Source organism: Oryctolagus cuniculus, chromosome 1, assembly GCF_051225735.1.
Source record: "Oryctolagus cuniculus isolate XC-2025 breed Fujian yellow rabbit chromosome 1, ASM5122573v1, whole genome shotgun sequence".
Classification (NCBI taxonomy): Eukaryota; Metazoa; Chordata; class Mammalia; order Lagomorpha; family Leporidae; genus Oryctolagus; species Oryctolagus cuniculus.
The window spans coordinates 226798188-226814785 of NC_142867.1; the positions used below are offsets into that span (position 1 = coordinate 226798188).

General features: G+C 38.9%; 2 protein-coding genes across 3 annotated transcripts in view; one reads left to right on the top strand and one right to left on the bottom strand.

Annotated features, from left to right (window-relative positions):
• LOC127489783 (olfactory receptor 1L8) overlaps positions 1-16598 on the bottom strand; it is a 277026-nt gene that overhangs the window by 23736 nt on the left and 236692 nt on the right. The gene's annotated exons all lie outside the window — the stretch shown is intronic.
• On the top strand, positions 12852-13994 carry LOC149128883 (olfactory receptor 1f45-like). Its single transcript, XM_089302172.1, has one exon. The coding sequence runs from the start codon at positions 12853-12855 to the stop codon at positions 13813-13815; it is 963 nt and encodes a 320-aa protein (XP_089158298.1). The 5' UTR covers position 12852; the 3' UTR covers positions 13816-13994.

Here is a 16598-nt window from a genome sequence, read left to right on the forward strand (position 1 = left end):
ATTCACGATACTGTAATGATGGTGTGCCTAATTAAAATTATTTCTAATTAGAAGCCTAGGACTCAGTGTTGTGCTGCAATGAGTTAAGCTGCCCCTGCAATGCTGGCATCCCATATGGGTGTTGGGTTGAGTTCCAGATGTTCCATTTCCATTCTGTCTCCCTTCTAATGCCCCTGGGGAAGCAGCAGAAAATGACCCAGGTGCTTGGACCCTGCCACCCACATGGGAGATCTGGATGAAGCTCCTGGCTCCTATGTTTGACATGGCCTAGCCCTGGCCATTGCGGTCATTTGGGAAGTGAACCAGCAGAAGGAAGATTTCTTTCTCTTTCTATCTCTCCTCTCTCTGTAACCCTCCCTTTCAAATAAATAAATCTTTAAAAAAAAAAAGCAAGAAGGTTAAAGAGATAAAACTATTATAATAATTAAAATAATCTCTTAAGGGATATATAGTGAAAATATGTAAATAGTGACATCAAAATTCCAAAATATGGTGAGGGAGTGAAGCATAGAATTTGAAAAATTTTTTGCAAAGTTGAGTAGTTATAAGTTTGAAATAATCTGTTTTAATTACCAGAAATTTTTGGTAATCTTTGTGGTAACCACAAAATGAAAAGCAACAAAAGGTATATTAAAAGTTAAATTCAAGGACTCAAAACATACCAGGAGGAAAAAAATTAACCACAAGGAAGGCAATAAGAAACAAAGAAAAAAAAACAAGAATTTGTAAATCAATTAGAAAACAGTTAACAAAATGGTAACAATTACCTTGAATGTCAATTGATTAAGTTCTCCAGTAAAAGACATTGAGAGGCAGGATGGATTTTAAAAAAAAAAACAATTATATCATGCCTGCACGAGAGTTCACCTGTAGGGACACAAATAGACTGAAAGTGAAGAACTACAAGATGATGTTCTATGCAAAGGGAAGCCAAAGAGAGCAGGAGTAGCTATACTTATATAAAACAGACTTTAGGTTAGAAACTGCAAAAAGAGGTGATTCCAAGATGGCTGACCAGGGAAAGGACATGTTGCTTCAGATGAGGGGACACAGCAGAAGAAAAGCAGACGAAGTGCATTCCCAGGAAAGAGTTGGAGAGAAGTTGACAGTGGAAATCCTACAGAGGGAAGAGGGGTGGTGTGGAGCAGCACGAAAGGTGTGGACACATAGCAATGAGCAGAGAGACCACAGACAACCTGTAGCTGAAAACTGGAGGAGATGCCAGCTTGGGAGAGTGAGGTGAGAGGAGACTGCAGTAGCCCAAGCCACTGGTGACACTGCCTGAGTCCGACCTGGAAGTCTAGCGAGGGACAAGGTATCTGCTTATTCAAGCTAAAGAAACAGCTATTATATGCCAATGGATCTAAAGGGAGACATATACTCCAAAACCACAGTAATGGGGGACTTCAACACCCCATGTTTACAATGGACAGATCAACTAACAAGAAGATAAAAAAAGACACAACAGAGCTACTATAACTATGGACCAAATGGACCTAACTGATATCTATAGAACCTTTCATCCTATGGTTGAAAAATACACATTCTTCTCATCAGTGCATGTAACATTAGCTAGGATAGGCCATATGCTAGGCCATAAAGCAAGTCTCAGAAATTCAAAAAAATTAGAAGCATACCATATATTTTTACTTACCACAATGGAAGGAAGCTGGAAATGAACAATTCAATAATCTCTAGAAAATATGCAAACACATGGAGGCTGAACAGCAAGCTCCAAATGAACAGTGGGTCATAGAAGAAATCAAAAGGGAAATAAAAAATTTCTAGAAACTAATGAAGACAACAATACAACCTATAAAAACTTATGGGATACAGCAAAAACAGTGTTAAGAGGGAAGTTTATAGCCATTGGAAAGGCTTTATCAAGATATTGGAAATGAATCAACTAAATGAGCTCTCAATGCATCTCAAGGACCTAAAAAACAGCAAAACAAATCCCAAATTAGGAAGAAATAATTAAAATTATAGAATAAACAAAATTGAAACCTTAGTAACAATGCAAGAGGTCACTGAAATGAAGAGTTGGTTTTTTGAAATATTGGTACACCACTGGCTCAACTAACCAAAAAAGGAGGGAGCAGATGCAAATCAATAAAATCAGAGATGAAAAAGGAGGTGAAACAATGGATATCACAGAAATAAAACGAACCAACAGAAAATAATACAAAAAGCTATATGTCAAAAAATTGGCAAATCTAAAAGAAATGGATAGATTCTTGGGCACTAAAAATCTACTAAAATTGAGTCATGAAAACATAGAAACCCTAAAAAGACCAATAACCAATATGGAAATTGAATCAGTAATAAAGATCCTCCCAACAAAGAGAAACCCAGGACCTAAGGACTTCACTGCTGAATTCTACCAGATTTTTAAAGAAGAACTAATTCCGGCCGGCGCTGCGGCTCACTAGGCTAATCCTCCACCTGTGGCACCGGCACCCCGGGTGCTAGTCCCAGTTGGGGCGCCGGATTCTGTCCCAGTGGTTCCTTCTCCAGTCTAGCTCTCTGCTGTGGTCCGGGAGTGCAGTGGAGGACGGCCCTAGTGCTTGGGCCCTGCACCCGCATGGGAGACCAGGAGGAAGCACCTGGCTCCTGGCTTCGGATCAGTGCAGCGTGCTGGCCGTGGCGGCCATTTGGGGGGTGAACCAACAGAAGGAAGACCTTTCTCTCTGATTCTCTCTCTCTCTCACTGTCTAACTCTGTCTGTCAAAAAAAAGGAAGAACTAATTTCAACTCTTTTCAAGCTATTTGAAATAATTTAAAGGGAGGGAATCCTTTCAGACCCCTTCTATGAGGCCAGCATCACCTTGATTCCTAAACTGAACAAGATAAAACAAAACTACAGACCAATATCACTGATGAACATACATGCAAAAATATGGTTAGCTCAATAGATGCAGAAAAAGAATTTGATAAAAATACAGCATCTGTTGTTCATGATATAAACCTTAAGCAATTTGGGTATAGAAGGAACGTTCCTCAAAACAATCAAGGCAACCTATGACAAAGCCACAGCCAGCATCTTATTGCATGGGGAAAAGTTGGAAGCACTTCCACTAAGATCTGGAACCAGACAAGACTGCCCACTTTCACCATTGCCATTCAATGCATATTATGTATATACAAAAAAATGTATATTATGGAAAAATTATGCATTGATTTAAAAATGTTTTTAACCAAAATAAACATCTTTTATTCCATTTTCATGATTGTGTTGAAGTACCTTTGTATGGTACAAGTACAGAATAAACTGCAATGCAACTTTAAAAAAAGAAACTATAAAAAGAGACAAAGAAAGTCATTAAGTAATGATCAAGGGATCAATGAAGCTAGAAAATATAACAATTATAAACAGATACATACACAATATTGGAATATATATAACAAATATTAATAGAACTGAAGGCAAAGACACAATGTAATAAAAAATAAAAAAGGAATTCCAGTATCTCATGTCAGTAAGGGACAGACTAACCAGACAGAAAGCCCACAAAGAAATACTGAATTTAAACTGCATATTAGACCAAATGAACCTAACATACATATAGAATATTCCATTTAATGGTTGCACAAGCCTCTACAAATTTAAAAAAGAAATTACTTCAAGTATGTTTTCTGACCACCAATATATAAAATTATAAATCAGCAACAAGAGGATCTCAAAAGTTCATGAATATGGCCGGCGCCGCGGCTCACTAGGCTAATCCTCCGCCTTGCAGCGCTGGCACACCAGGTTCTAGTCCCGGTCGGGGTGCCAGATTCTGTCCCAGTTGCCCCTCTTCCAGGCCAGCTCTCTGCTGTGGCCCAGGAGTGCAGTGGAGGATGGCCCAAGTGCTTGGGCCCTGCACCCCACGGGAGACCAGGAGAAGTACCTGGCTCCTGCCATCGGATCAGCGCGGTGCACCGGCCGCAGCGCGCCAGCCGGGGCGGCCATTGGAGGGTGAACCAACGGCAAAGGAAGACCTTTCTCTCTGTCTCTCTCTCTCACTGTCCACTCTGCCTGTCAAAAAAAAAAAAAAGTTCATGAATATAAGGAAACAGATCAGTGGAACAATGATGAAATTGAGTGAAATGTCAAAATTGCATGAGACAAATGAAAATGGAAATGCAACATACCAAAACCTATGAAATACAGTAAAATCAGTCCTTAGAGGGAAGCCTGTAACTACCAAAAACCTAGTCAAAAACTAAGGGAGGGGCTGGACCCTGAGGCACAGTGAATTAAGCTGCAGTTTGGGTCTCCCCACATCTCATATCAAAGAACCACTTTGAGTACGGCTACTCTGTTTCCTTCAGCTTCTTACTAATGTGGCCTGGGAGGTGGCAGATAGACTCAAGTGCCTGGGTCCCTACCACCCATGTGGGAGACCCAGTGGGAGTACTGGGCTCCTGGCTTTGACCTACGCCAGCTAGTATTCCCTCGTGAGATATACAATTTGCAAATATTTTCTCCCATTCTGTTGGTTGCCTCTTCACTTTGCTGAGTGCTTCTTTTGCTGCTGTGTGGAAGTGTCTCAGTTTGATGTAATCTCATCTATTTTTTATTTTATTGTCTGTGTTCATGGGGTCTTATACAAAAAATGTTTCCCTATGCCAATGTCATGCAGCATTTCCCCTGTTTTCCTCGAGTAATTTGATGCTTTCATATTTTAGTTTTAGATCCTTGAGCCACTGTGAGTTGATTTTTGTACAGGGTGTAAGGTGGGGATCTTGTTTCATACTTCTGCATGCAGAGATCCACTTTTCTCAACACCATTTGCTGAAGAGACTATCATTTCACCAGGAAGGATTTTAGCTCCTTTGTCAAATATTAATTAGTTGTAGATGTGTGGATTCATTTCTGGGATTTCTATGCTATTCCTATTTTTCTGCAATTACCAGGCTGTTTTGATTTTAACAGTCCTGAAATCTGGTAGTGTGATGCTTCAGGCTTTGTTTTCATTGTTTAAGATTGGCTATTTTGGGTCTCTTTTGTTTATGTGTGAATTTTAAGATCATGATTTCTAAATCTGAAAGAATGTCCCTGACATTTTGATAGGGACCACATTGAATTTGCAAATTGCTTTGGATAGTATGAACATTTTGATGACATTAACTCTTCCAATTCGTAAACACAGAAGATTTTTCTGTTGTGTTTGTGTCTCCTATTTCTTGCAATGTTTTTTAATTTTCATAGTAGAGATCTTTCAGATCCTTAGTTAAGTTTATCCCAAGGTATTTAATTTTTTTGTAGTTATTGTGAATGGGACTGATCTTACAAGTTATTTTTTCAGTCAAAGCATCACTGGTGTATATGAATGCTATTTATATTTGTGTGTTAATTTTATAGCATGAAAATTTTCTGAATTCTCTTATGAGTTTCAAAAGTCTCTGAGTGGAGTCTTTTGGCTCCTTTACATAAAGGATCATGTTATCTGTAGAGGGATAATTTGACCACTTCCTGTCCAGTTTGTATCCCTTTCATTTCCTTTTCTTGTCTAATGGCTCTGGCTAAGACTTCTAGAGCTATCTTGAGTAGTAATGGTGACAGTGGGCATCCTTGTCTGATTCTGGGTCTTACTAGAAATGCTTCCAGACTTTCCCCCACTCAACTATGATTTTGGCTGTGAGTCTGTTATATATTGCCTTGATTATGTTGAGGTGTGTTCTTCCTACACAAAATTCTTTAAAGATTTTTTGTTTATCATGAAAAGATGTTGTATTTTATCAAATGCTTTCTCTGCATCTATTGAGGTAATCAATATGGTTTTCATCCTTTATTTTGTTAATGTGATGTATCACATTTATAATTTTTTGAATAATTTAAGAAGAATTTGGATTAGTTCTTCCTCAAATGATAGCAGAATTCAGCAGTGAAACCATCCAGTCCTGGGTTTTTCTTTGTTGGGAGACTTTGTATTACTGATTCAGCATCAGTCTTGATTATTGGTCTATTCAGGTTTTCTACACCTTTGTGCCTCAATTTTGTTAAATTTTATGCATTCAGAAGCCTATCCATTTCTTGTAGATTTTACAAATTGTTTGTATATAGCTGTTTGTCAATAATTCCTTATGATTCCTTTTATTTATGTGGCATCAGTTATAACATCTCTGTTTTGATCTCTGATTTTATTAATTTGGGTTTTCTCCCTTTTTTTGGTTAGTTGGGCCAGTTGTTTATCAATTTTGTTTATTTTTTTAACTTCTTTTTTTTTTTAACTTTTATTTAATGAATATAAATTTCCAAAGTACAGAATATGGATTACAATGGCTTCCCCCCCACCATAACGTCCCTCCCACCCGCAACCCTCTCCTTATCCACTCCCACTCCCCTTCCATTCACATCAAGATTCATTTTCTATTCTCTTTATATACAGATCAGTTTAGCATACATTAAGTAAAGATTTCAACAGTTTGCTCCCACACAGAAACATAAGGTGAAAAATACTGTTTGAGTACTAGTTATAGCATTACATCTCAATGTACAGCACACTAAGGACAAAGATCCTACATGAGGAGTAAGTGCACAGTGACTCCTGTTGTTGACTTAACAAATTGACACTCTTGTTTATGGCGTCAGTAATCACCCTAGGCTCTTGTCATGAGCTGCCAAGGCTATGGAAGCCCCCTGAGTTCACCAACTCTGATCATATTTAGACAAGGCCATGGTCAAAGTGGAAGTTCTCTCCTCCCTTCAGAGAAAGGTACCTCCTTCTTTGATGACCCATTCTTTCCACTGGGATCTCACTCGTGGAGATCTTTCATTTAGGTTTTTATTTTTCAAAAAATCAGCCCTTCATTGCACTGATCTTTTATATAGTTTTCAATTTCAATTTTAGTTCTCTAATTTTTATTATTTCTTTCCTCCTACTAAGTTTATGTTTGGTTTATCCTTTTTTTCTAGGTCTTTGAGATGTATTATTAGATCATTTATTTAACATACTTCCAATCTTTTGATGTAGGCACTAGTTGCTATACACTTTCCTCTTAATAATTCTTTCACTGCATCCTGTAAGTTTCATTATTTCAAGGAATCTTTTGATTTATTCTATGATCCACTATTCATTCAGAAAAATGTTAGCCTCTATGCATATTTTCTAGATAAATTAAGAAAAAAAGGAAAAGACTCAATACGGTCAGAAATTAAAAGGAGACATAATTGATAACAAGGAAATACAAAGAATCATAATAAAATATGAGAAATTATATATAAATCAATTGGATAATCTATAAAAATGGATAAATTCCTTGACACAAAACCTACCAATAATGAATCAAAAAGACAGAGAATCAGAACAAAAAATAATGAGTAAGGAACTAGATTAAGTAACAGAAAGTCTCACATCACAGAGGAGCCTAGTACACGACTACTTTACCACTAAAGTCTACCAAACATTTAAAGAATTACTAATATTAATTCTTAACTAACTCTTCTAAAATTGAAGAGGAAGAAATTCTTCTGAAATTGTTCTACAAATCCAGCATTATTGAAGAAACAAATAAATGAGGAACTTCCCAAGATCACAGATTGGAAGGATTAGTTATAATGTCCATACTACCCAAAGTGACCTACAAATTCAATTAAATCTCTTTGAAAATACCAATGGCATTCCTCAAAAAAATAGAAAAAAAAATCTTCTTGTAATTCACATGGAACCACAAATGATTCCAAAAAGGCAAGGAAATCTTGAAGGGCATGAAGCTGGAGAACCATACTACCAGAGTTTAAAATACACTGCAAAGCTATAGTAACCAACATGGTCTGCTGCTGACATCAAAACAGACCCGTGTGTATCTCTTCAAAGAACCAGCTCTTCATTTCATTGATATTTTAACGTTTTAAGTTTTTACGTCATTTATTTGTGCTCTGAGTTTTATTATTTCTTTCCTTACATGAATTTTGGATGTGATTTTTTTCCTTGGGCTTACAGACCCAGCCCTGAGCTCCAAGGTATGTTCCTAAACTCCCTCTCCTGGCCTCTCTGCTGGACTGGAATTTTGCTCTCTCCTGGCAATTGGGGGAGGGGTGGTAGAGGCCCTCTGGCTGGGTGTCTCCAAATAGTCACCCCACAGTTTAGGGCCTGGGGGCAGGGGCTGGTGGCCTCAGCCACACTGAGTATTTTGCAATGGGCTTGGCACTGGATTAGGTTCACTCTGCCTCTCCCAAGTGGGAGGCTCCCTTCCACGAGGTGCTCCTTGGAGCTGGGAGAAGGGCGATAAGTGCAACTCTTTCCTTCTTGCCTTCTTTAATGTGATTTTTCTTAGGACAACAAGACAAGGCTCTGGGATCTTTTCCCGGGCTTTCGTGGTTCTTGTGAAGGGACTTGCTGTGTGTGTAGCTGCTCACACTGGGGAGAAGCGGGTGGGTCGGACTTCTCACTCATCTTGACTCTGCCTCCAAAAAACAACTTCTTAAAGATAACGAACTCCAGACATAGATCCGTAACACCATGTTAACTGTAAAAAATTCTAACGTAAAATCTAAATGTAAAGGCAAGATGTTAAGGCTCTTAGAAGAAAATGTTGAATAATGTGAGCTTCTTCACAATCTTGAGTTAAATATGTTTCAATAAACAAGACAGAATTTCCTGAAATATCTATAAAAGAAAATAAATGAGAAATTGAACTTCATTTAACTTTAAATTTTCTGTCCTCCAAGGGACACTGTTAGAAAAATGAAGAAGCAAACCACTAACTGGGGGAATTAATTACATTATATATAGCTAATGAAAAGCTAACGATTAAAGTATATGAATTAAAAAATCTTACAAACCACTATTAAAAGGCAATTAATCCAATAAAAATGGCAGAAAGCCCCCCTCTAAAAAAAGATACATAAATGACCAATAAACACATGAGAAGGTACTCAACATCATTAGCCATTAGAAATCAAATTAAAAATACAATGAGATACTACTTCTTAATGTTCTGGGATGGCAAATGTATTAGCTGTAAGATTCCTATTGACGGAGTGTTTTGCTTCCTGAGTCAGTTACCTGGTGAAACCCAAGTTCAGAGCGGATGCACAAACTTCATGAAGTCACAGAGCTGCTCATGTGCACTCTGGGGACTGGGAGTGGGCAATGAACCAGGCTCATCCCCACAACGAGTACTTCAGAGACTGGTGTTCCCAGATGCCTCTGCACCTCCAGGAGGGAGCTCTGGGATTGTGCGTGTAATTGCTGTCAATACCTTGTCCTTCCTGTGTTCCTACTCAGCCTGTCTGACTTAAGATCGGGGTTACCTGCTCGCTCTCTTCTTCTTTGAAGCAGTTGAGGGTTCTGTGTTCCAGGAGCTGATTTTGATTTAAATATGGGAGAGGATGTTGTCTTTTCATCTCACCTTCAGATACGACTTCTCTCGTCTTGATAAGTGAGAACCAAGAAGAGAGTCAAATCGACCTTGAAGTGAAGAAATTCAGAGCTCTTCTTGACTTAGCTCAGGAGTGTCAGTAAGTCTTTGATCACATGCTTCACACGTCTCGCTTACTGGAAATAGTTTCAGGAATCCTGCTTTTGGGTTCACTCCAGTGCTAATCCTGGACATGGTCCATCAGCTTTTTGATACTCTTATTTTCTCATTCATAAAATAAGAGAGTTCTGTCTTAACACCCTTTGGTTCCTAAAGGGTGGAGTGGTTAGGTAGGTTTAATCTCGCAGACCATTTTACCAGGTTAGGAACTTAATCCTTGGTTCTGAAACCACAGTTTTGTAAAATCTGCATTAGACCCTTGAGAGAGGCTTGAAATGCAGGTGGACTATGTCAGGTCAGGCAGGTTACATTTTCAGCTTGGAAAAACATAAGTATTAGGAGGAACATTTCTCAGCATTTAGACCCTTGACCAGATATACTCACATTAAATCTGAATCCCAAGCATTATTTTTCCTACATTCTTTTGTAAATTAGAACCAATATTAAGTTCAAATATAAAAATGTACCATGCATTCAGTACTTGTGTAAACATGGAATTGATTAGACTTATTAATTCAACACCCAATTAAACTAAAACATAATTTGTTTCATTTTCACAAACTATTCTGAATCTCTTCTGTGGACTACAATTTATGTTATGAAATTCAGTCGGGGCCATCCATTTTCCTATCCCTATAAGTCAATGGCAATACTGGTAGTGAAATATTTATACCATAGTTTTACCATAACCTAAAAATCATTTTATTGGGGCTGATGTTGTGGCACAGAGTGTTAAGCCATCACTTTCAATGCCAACTTCGCATATAGGAGTATGAGTTCAAGACCTGGGAGCTCTACTTCTGATCCAGCTTTCTGCTAATGCACTTGGGAAAGCAGCAGAAGATGGTCCAGAACTTGGGCCCCTGCTACCCATGTGGGAACTGGCTCCAGGTTTCAGCCTGGCCCAGCCCTGGCTTTTGTGGCGATTTGGGGAGTGAATCAATGAATGGAAGATCTCTTCCCTCCCTCCCCTCCCCTGCCCCTTCTCCACTCCCTTCCTCCCTCCTCTAGACTTCTCTCTTCCCCTCCCTTCCCTGCCTTTGAAATAATTTTTAAAATGTTTATTTTTTTATTAATATAAACAGAAAAGATTTCATAACATTGTAAGCTGATAACCACAGGTCCCACTCCCCTCCCTCCCTCAATTCCGCTTCCTTCCTTCCTTCCTTCCTTTCTCCCTCCCTCCCTCCCTTTCTCTCTCTCTCTTTCTTTCTTTCTTCCTGCTTTCCTTCCTTTCGTCATTCCTTCCTTTTTTTAATTTTTGCAATAACAGAATTCTAATTTGCTTTATAATCACAGGCTTAATGCACCACTATCCATAGTGTTCAACAAGTAAAAAGAAGAAAGACCACTGTTCCACAGAAATATAGATGAGGGCTATAAACAATAATCAATCATAAGATGTCAGTTTCATTCTTATACATTTTTTGGTATTCCATATTAACTACCACATATCAGAGAAAACATATGATGTTTGTCTTTGGTTTATTTCACTAAGTCTAATGAATCTCCAGTTGCATCCATTTATTTGCAGAAGACAGGACTTCATTCTTTTTTATGGCTGAGTAGTATTCCATAGTGTATATATATCATAATTTCTTTATCTGGTCATATCTATTGTGAACTAAGCTACAATAAACATGGAGGTACAAATAACTCTTTCATATGTTTATTTTGTTTTCTTTAGGTAAATATCTAGGAGTGAGATGGATGGGTCATATGATCGATTTATTTGCAGATTTCTGAGGAATCTCCATACTGTCTTCCATAATGGTTGTACTAGTTTACATTCCCACCAACAGTTGTATTGGGGTAACTTTCCCCCCATATCCTTGCCAGTATTTATTTTCTGATATTTAGATGACAGCTATTCTAACTAGGGTGAGATAAAAACTTCATTGTGGTTCTTAGTGCAATCTAAAAATAAAATTCAAATACACAGAGATAGAGAATAAAAAACAATAACTACCAGGGTTTAAATCAGGGAGGAAAATGGGGAGATGCAGGTCAAAAATACAAAGTCCCCAACATGTAGGGTGAAGTAAATGATCTAGTATATAAGATGAGGATAACAGTTAATCATACTGTATTATATCCAGAACTTTTGCTAAATGAGTAGATTACAGATGTCCTTGCTATGTATGTCTGTGAATACATGAGATGACAGACACATTCACTTGTCCCAGTATCATAAATATGATAATAAATACAAGGATATTTCAAAGAGTTTATGGAAAGTGGAATTAAAAGAAAGTTTCTTTTGGTGCAAAAATATTAAATCCATATTTTTTCATAAAACTAATTTTCCATGAATTATTTGAGATCCTTCTTAAAATAATTTTTGGCACTAAGCTTATAATTTCATATCCCAGGAACTTTTGGAAGCCACCTCCGATGTGTCTCTTACAACAGCATTCTGTGTACCTTAAATATATGTAGTAAAATTTACTTTTAAGATACCTGAAACCTATTAATCTACTAGGTAAATATGAAATATTCAGGAGCTTGAATAGATGGTCTAAAAATTAGAGTTTTGAGTCCAAGGGTCCAGAAGAGGAGAGACCATATTGGGGGAAATTGGAGCATTATTCCAGGCTTTTCCTATAGCTTTTCTTAGAGAAAGCCAGGAATATTTAAAAGGACCTAAACTGAGTAATTATGGTGAAAAATTCTTGCTCTGTAATTTCATTGTTTTCCTTCACAAAGATTCAAAAGTCATGTGCTTTTTGTTCTCCTACCTACTTGTCAAAGACTGATTTTCAGAGATTCCTCCCTGGTTAATTTGTCAGACTCTGGTTTCCCAAATCTCCAAAATGGGTTCTAGATCCTCACTAGGATTAATTCAATAGTTCACCTCCATGGCCCTTATAAATAATCTTTAATTTCACATATAACATGCTGGTGAAAATCTGAGCAATCTCTCAACTCACACACACACTGTCCAACACTGTCCAAGAAGTAAACAACTACTGATCTTTGGCGTGTGTCCTTTCAGTGTTTATTTTTATTTTTACTAACATGAAATTACATGTATACACAATGTTCTGGTATTTGACTTTTTTACTTAATGCATTATTTATTTAACTATATTATTAGTGATAGAACAGTGATGTAGACTGATAAGATGTGTGCAATCCAGAGCACACTTTTACATGATGTCTCATACCAATAGCTTTACAAATGGTCCGATCCCAACTGTCTTTCCAAACATGCAATTTTAAATTATAAAATTATAAGTTATAAATTCAAACTCCACCAATGAGAATTTTCTAAAGCACAGAATTTAAAAGCAAAATGTTGTGAAGTACCTTCAATGTAGCCTTATCTCACTTTTGTGCTACTTATGTTATAATACAATTTATTTCACACAGAATTGCAGACATGGACGGAAGAAACCACACTAACATCAATGGATTTCTTCTCCTGGGCTTCTCTGAGCACCGAGAGCAGCGACTTCTCCTGTTTGGGCTCTTCCTGGGCATGTACTTGGTCACTGTGGTGGGGAACCTGATCATCATCCTGGCCATCAGGTCAGACCTGCACCTCCACAGCCCTATGTACTTCTTCCTAGCCAACTTGTCCTTTTCTGACATTGGTTTCATCTCTACAATAGTTCCCAAGATGCTAGATAATATTAGCTCAGGAACTAAACTGATTTCTTACGGTGGATGTCTGACACAACTCTATTTCTTTGGCCTGTTTGCAGATCTAGACAACTTTCTCCTGGCTGTAATGGCACTTGACCGTTATGTGGCCATCAGCCACCCACTCCATTATACCACAACCATGAACTCCCGACGCTGTGTCCTGTTGGTGGCTGGGTCATGGGTGATCACTGCCTTCCATGCCCTAGTGCATACACTCTTGGTGACCAGGCTTTCTTTCTGTGGTCCCAATATCATCCCCCACTTCTTCTGTGATCTGGTCCCACTCCTGAAGCTGGCCTGCTCCAGTACCTATGTCAGTGACCTGGTGCTCACTCTTGTGGCGGGACCACTGTTGATTGGGCCATTTCTCTGCATCCTCACGTCTTACTTTCACATTGCTCTGGCTGTTCTGAGAATTGATTCTCCAAAAGGTAAGCAAAAGGCCTTCTCCAACTGCACATCCCACCTCTCTGTGGTCTTTCTGTTCTATAGCACCGCTATTGGAGTGTACTTATGCCCCCCATCAACCTACTCAGATGGGAAGGACAGAGTCTTCTCAGTCATGTACACGGTGGTGACTCCCATGTTGAACCCATTCATCTACAGCCTGAGAAACAGGGACATGAAGGGGGCACTGGAGAAACTACTCAGAAGGGCACCAACACTTTTTCTCAGGCCCTGCAAGACTCAGAACTGAGAGCTGACAACGGGTCTCCTGAGAGCCCAAACCACGGTAGCTTCCCTGAATCCAAGACTTATCGTCATGTTTACACTATTAAAATTTTATTTTAAAGGAATTTATTAGTATATTAGATTCTCAGGGTCACAGCAAATGCATAATAATTATTACTACTACATTACCCTTTGAAATACAGGTTGATCTCAAAGGACAAGGTGAGAACCGGTGATATCAGTAACTTCTAATCATCTTTCTGAAGTGCCCCTATTCTTTGTTTTTTTCAACCACTCTCAAAATGGTTCTTTTTTGGTTCTGCTGGATACCTATATATGATATAAAATTAAAATCTGAATTTTTTTAGCTTAAGCCATTCAGGAAATCTAGATGAGACTTCTAGCCCAAGAATGTAGGATTCATTATGCCCAGTAGTAAGACGCATGAAGGAAATATTCTGATTCTGTTCTGCAGAAAAATAGGTAGGGAACTTTAAGTGTTGGGTTTCAATGCTAGCTTTGGCATTAATAAACTGTGTGACAGCTACATAATGCTGAATAACTCTAGGCATTGTTTTTTTGCATTTCTAAAGTAAAGTGACTGGACTATATTAGTCTAACGCTTCATTCACATACCCTAGTTAATAGTATTTAGTGTTAGGGTACCAAAGTCTCAAGATCTGAACTTTTAAGTTAGAAATAGGGACCTTAGATCCACCATTTTCACACTGTGTAACTTGGCGACTTCCTTCTTTTTGAGCTTTCTAGTTGAAAACAACTATATCATAGGATTACTCTGAGTAATAAATAATGTATGAACTCACTTTTTTAAAAAAAGATTTTTATTTATTTATTTGAGAGGTAGAGTTACAGACAGTGAGAGGGAGAGACAGAGAAAGGTCTTCCACCTGCTGGTTCCCAAATGGCCACAATAGCAGGAGCTGGGCCAATCCAAAGCCAGGAGCTTCTTCCCATGCAGGTGCAAGGGCCCAAGCTCTTGGGCCACCTTCCACTGCTTTCCCAGGCCATAGCAGAGAGCTGGATGGGAAGAGGAGCAGCCAGGAGTAGAACCGGTGCACATATGGCATGCCGGCACTGCAGGTGGAGGATTAGCCCACTGTGCCACAGCGCTGGCCCCATCGCTTTTATCTCAGTGAATGCTCAATAAATGTTAATCAAATCTATGTCTTTAGAGCTATTATTTATCCTAGCAAATTTTAAGGCTTCCATTCTCTTTTGGTTGGGAAAATTCCCCAATGACTCACACTTCTGAAACCCACGTTTCTAGTCCCATTATCTATTCTAAGAAATCTCCTGGGTGATTAGTTTCTCTAATGTACATCAGTATTTTGGAGGTTTCTGAACACAAAGGTAGAGAGTCCTCCAAAGAGAACTACTTCAGTAATCATCTATTTACTCCATTGTTGCCTCACAAAGGTCACAAAAGTAAGTTAGCTGGGAGAGTGTGCTAGTGTTGGGAAGAATGTTTCTCGACCACACTTGATCGATGTTTCCAAGAAGAAATGCAGTGCAAAAACGACTGTTCTAGTCTGCATCTTACTCATTCTGTCCCAGAATACCTCACTGATTCACTGGAGCATGGCAGCCTAATCATTCCTATTTCTCCTTGAGAAACATCCCACTAATTGCAGCAGTACCCTAGCATACCTCCAACCAAGGGCAAAGCAGCTATCCACACATGTGGAAGCCCTCATTACTCCAGCAGTGGCTGCTGCCACAGCAGGCTAGAAAAGCACCTAGGCTCTCACTGCATGTCATGCCCTCTAACCTGGACGTGACAAGTGGTGAAATGATAGTCTGACGTCTGTCTGTCTTTACCTCATCTTGTTTATAAATTGATGAGTAAGTCAAGTGGGAAGAAGAGGTCATTTGCTGGAATCCCTCAAAAACTCATCAATCAGAAAATCACTCATCAGTCTATTGCCTAGGATCTGGGTGACCTAAGAGTAAGCTATTTAGCCTTTATGCACCACCTTGACTATCAAAAAGGAGATAAATATATACATTTTTGAAGGTTTTATCCTTACAGAGAATTTCATATTCACAGAAAAATTGAGAGGAAGGTGTAAGGTATCTCATGTCCCTAAATGTACAGCCTTCTCCATTACCAGCATCTCTCACCAGAGTGGTAAATTTGTTACAACTAATGAAACCAACATTGATACACCATTATCACCCACAGCCAATACTTTGTATTAGGGTTCATTTTTGGAGCTATATATTCAATGGGTTATATAATAACAAGTGTCCATTGGGCCAGCGCTGTGGCCCAGTGGGTTAAAGCCCTGGCCCGAAGTGCCAGAATCCCATATGGGCGCCAGTTCTAGTCCCAGCTGCTCCTCTTCCGATCCATCTCTCTGCTATGGCCTGGGATAGCAGTGGAAGATGGCCCAAGTCCTTGGGCCCCTGCACCCGTGTGGGAGACCTGGAGGAAGCTCTTGGTCCTGGCTTCAGATTGGCGCAGCTCCAGCCATTGCAGCCATCTGGGGAGTGAACCATCGGATGGGAGACCTCTCTCTCTCTCTCTTTCTCTCTCTACCTACCTACCTACCTACCTACCTGTCTTTCTCTCTCTACCTCCCCTCTCTCTGTGTAACTCTGACTTTTAAATAAAATGAATTTTTAAAAAAATAACAAGTATCCACAATTTTAGTATCACACAGAGTATTTCACTGCTCCAAGAATACTCTGTGATCCACCTATTCATCCATTCCTCCTCACTAAATCCTGGAAATCACTGATCTCTTTTTCGAGCTCCATAGTTTTCCTTTTGCAGAATAAAATAGG

Excerpts from the sequence above, each read along its gene's own strand:
- LOC149128883 (XM_089302172.1), top strand. The coding sequence starts at position 12,853 with ATGGACGGAAGAAACCACACTAACATCAATGGATTTCTTCTCCTGGGC.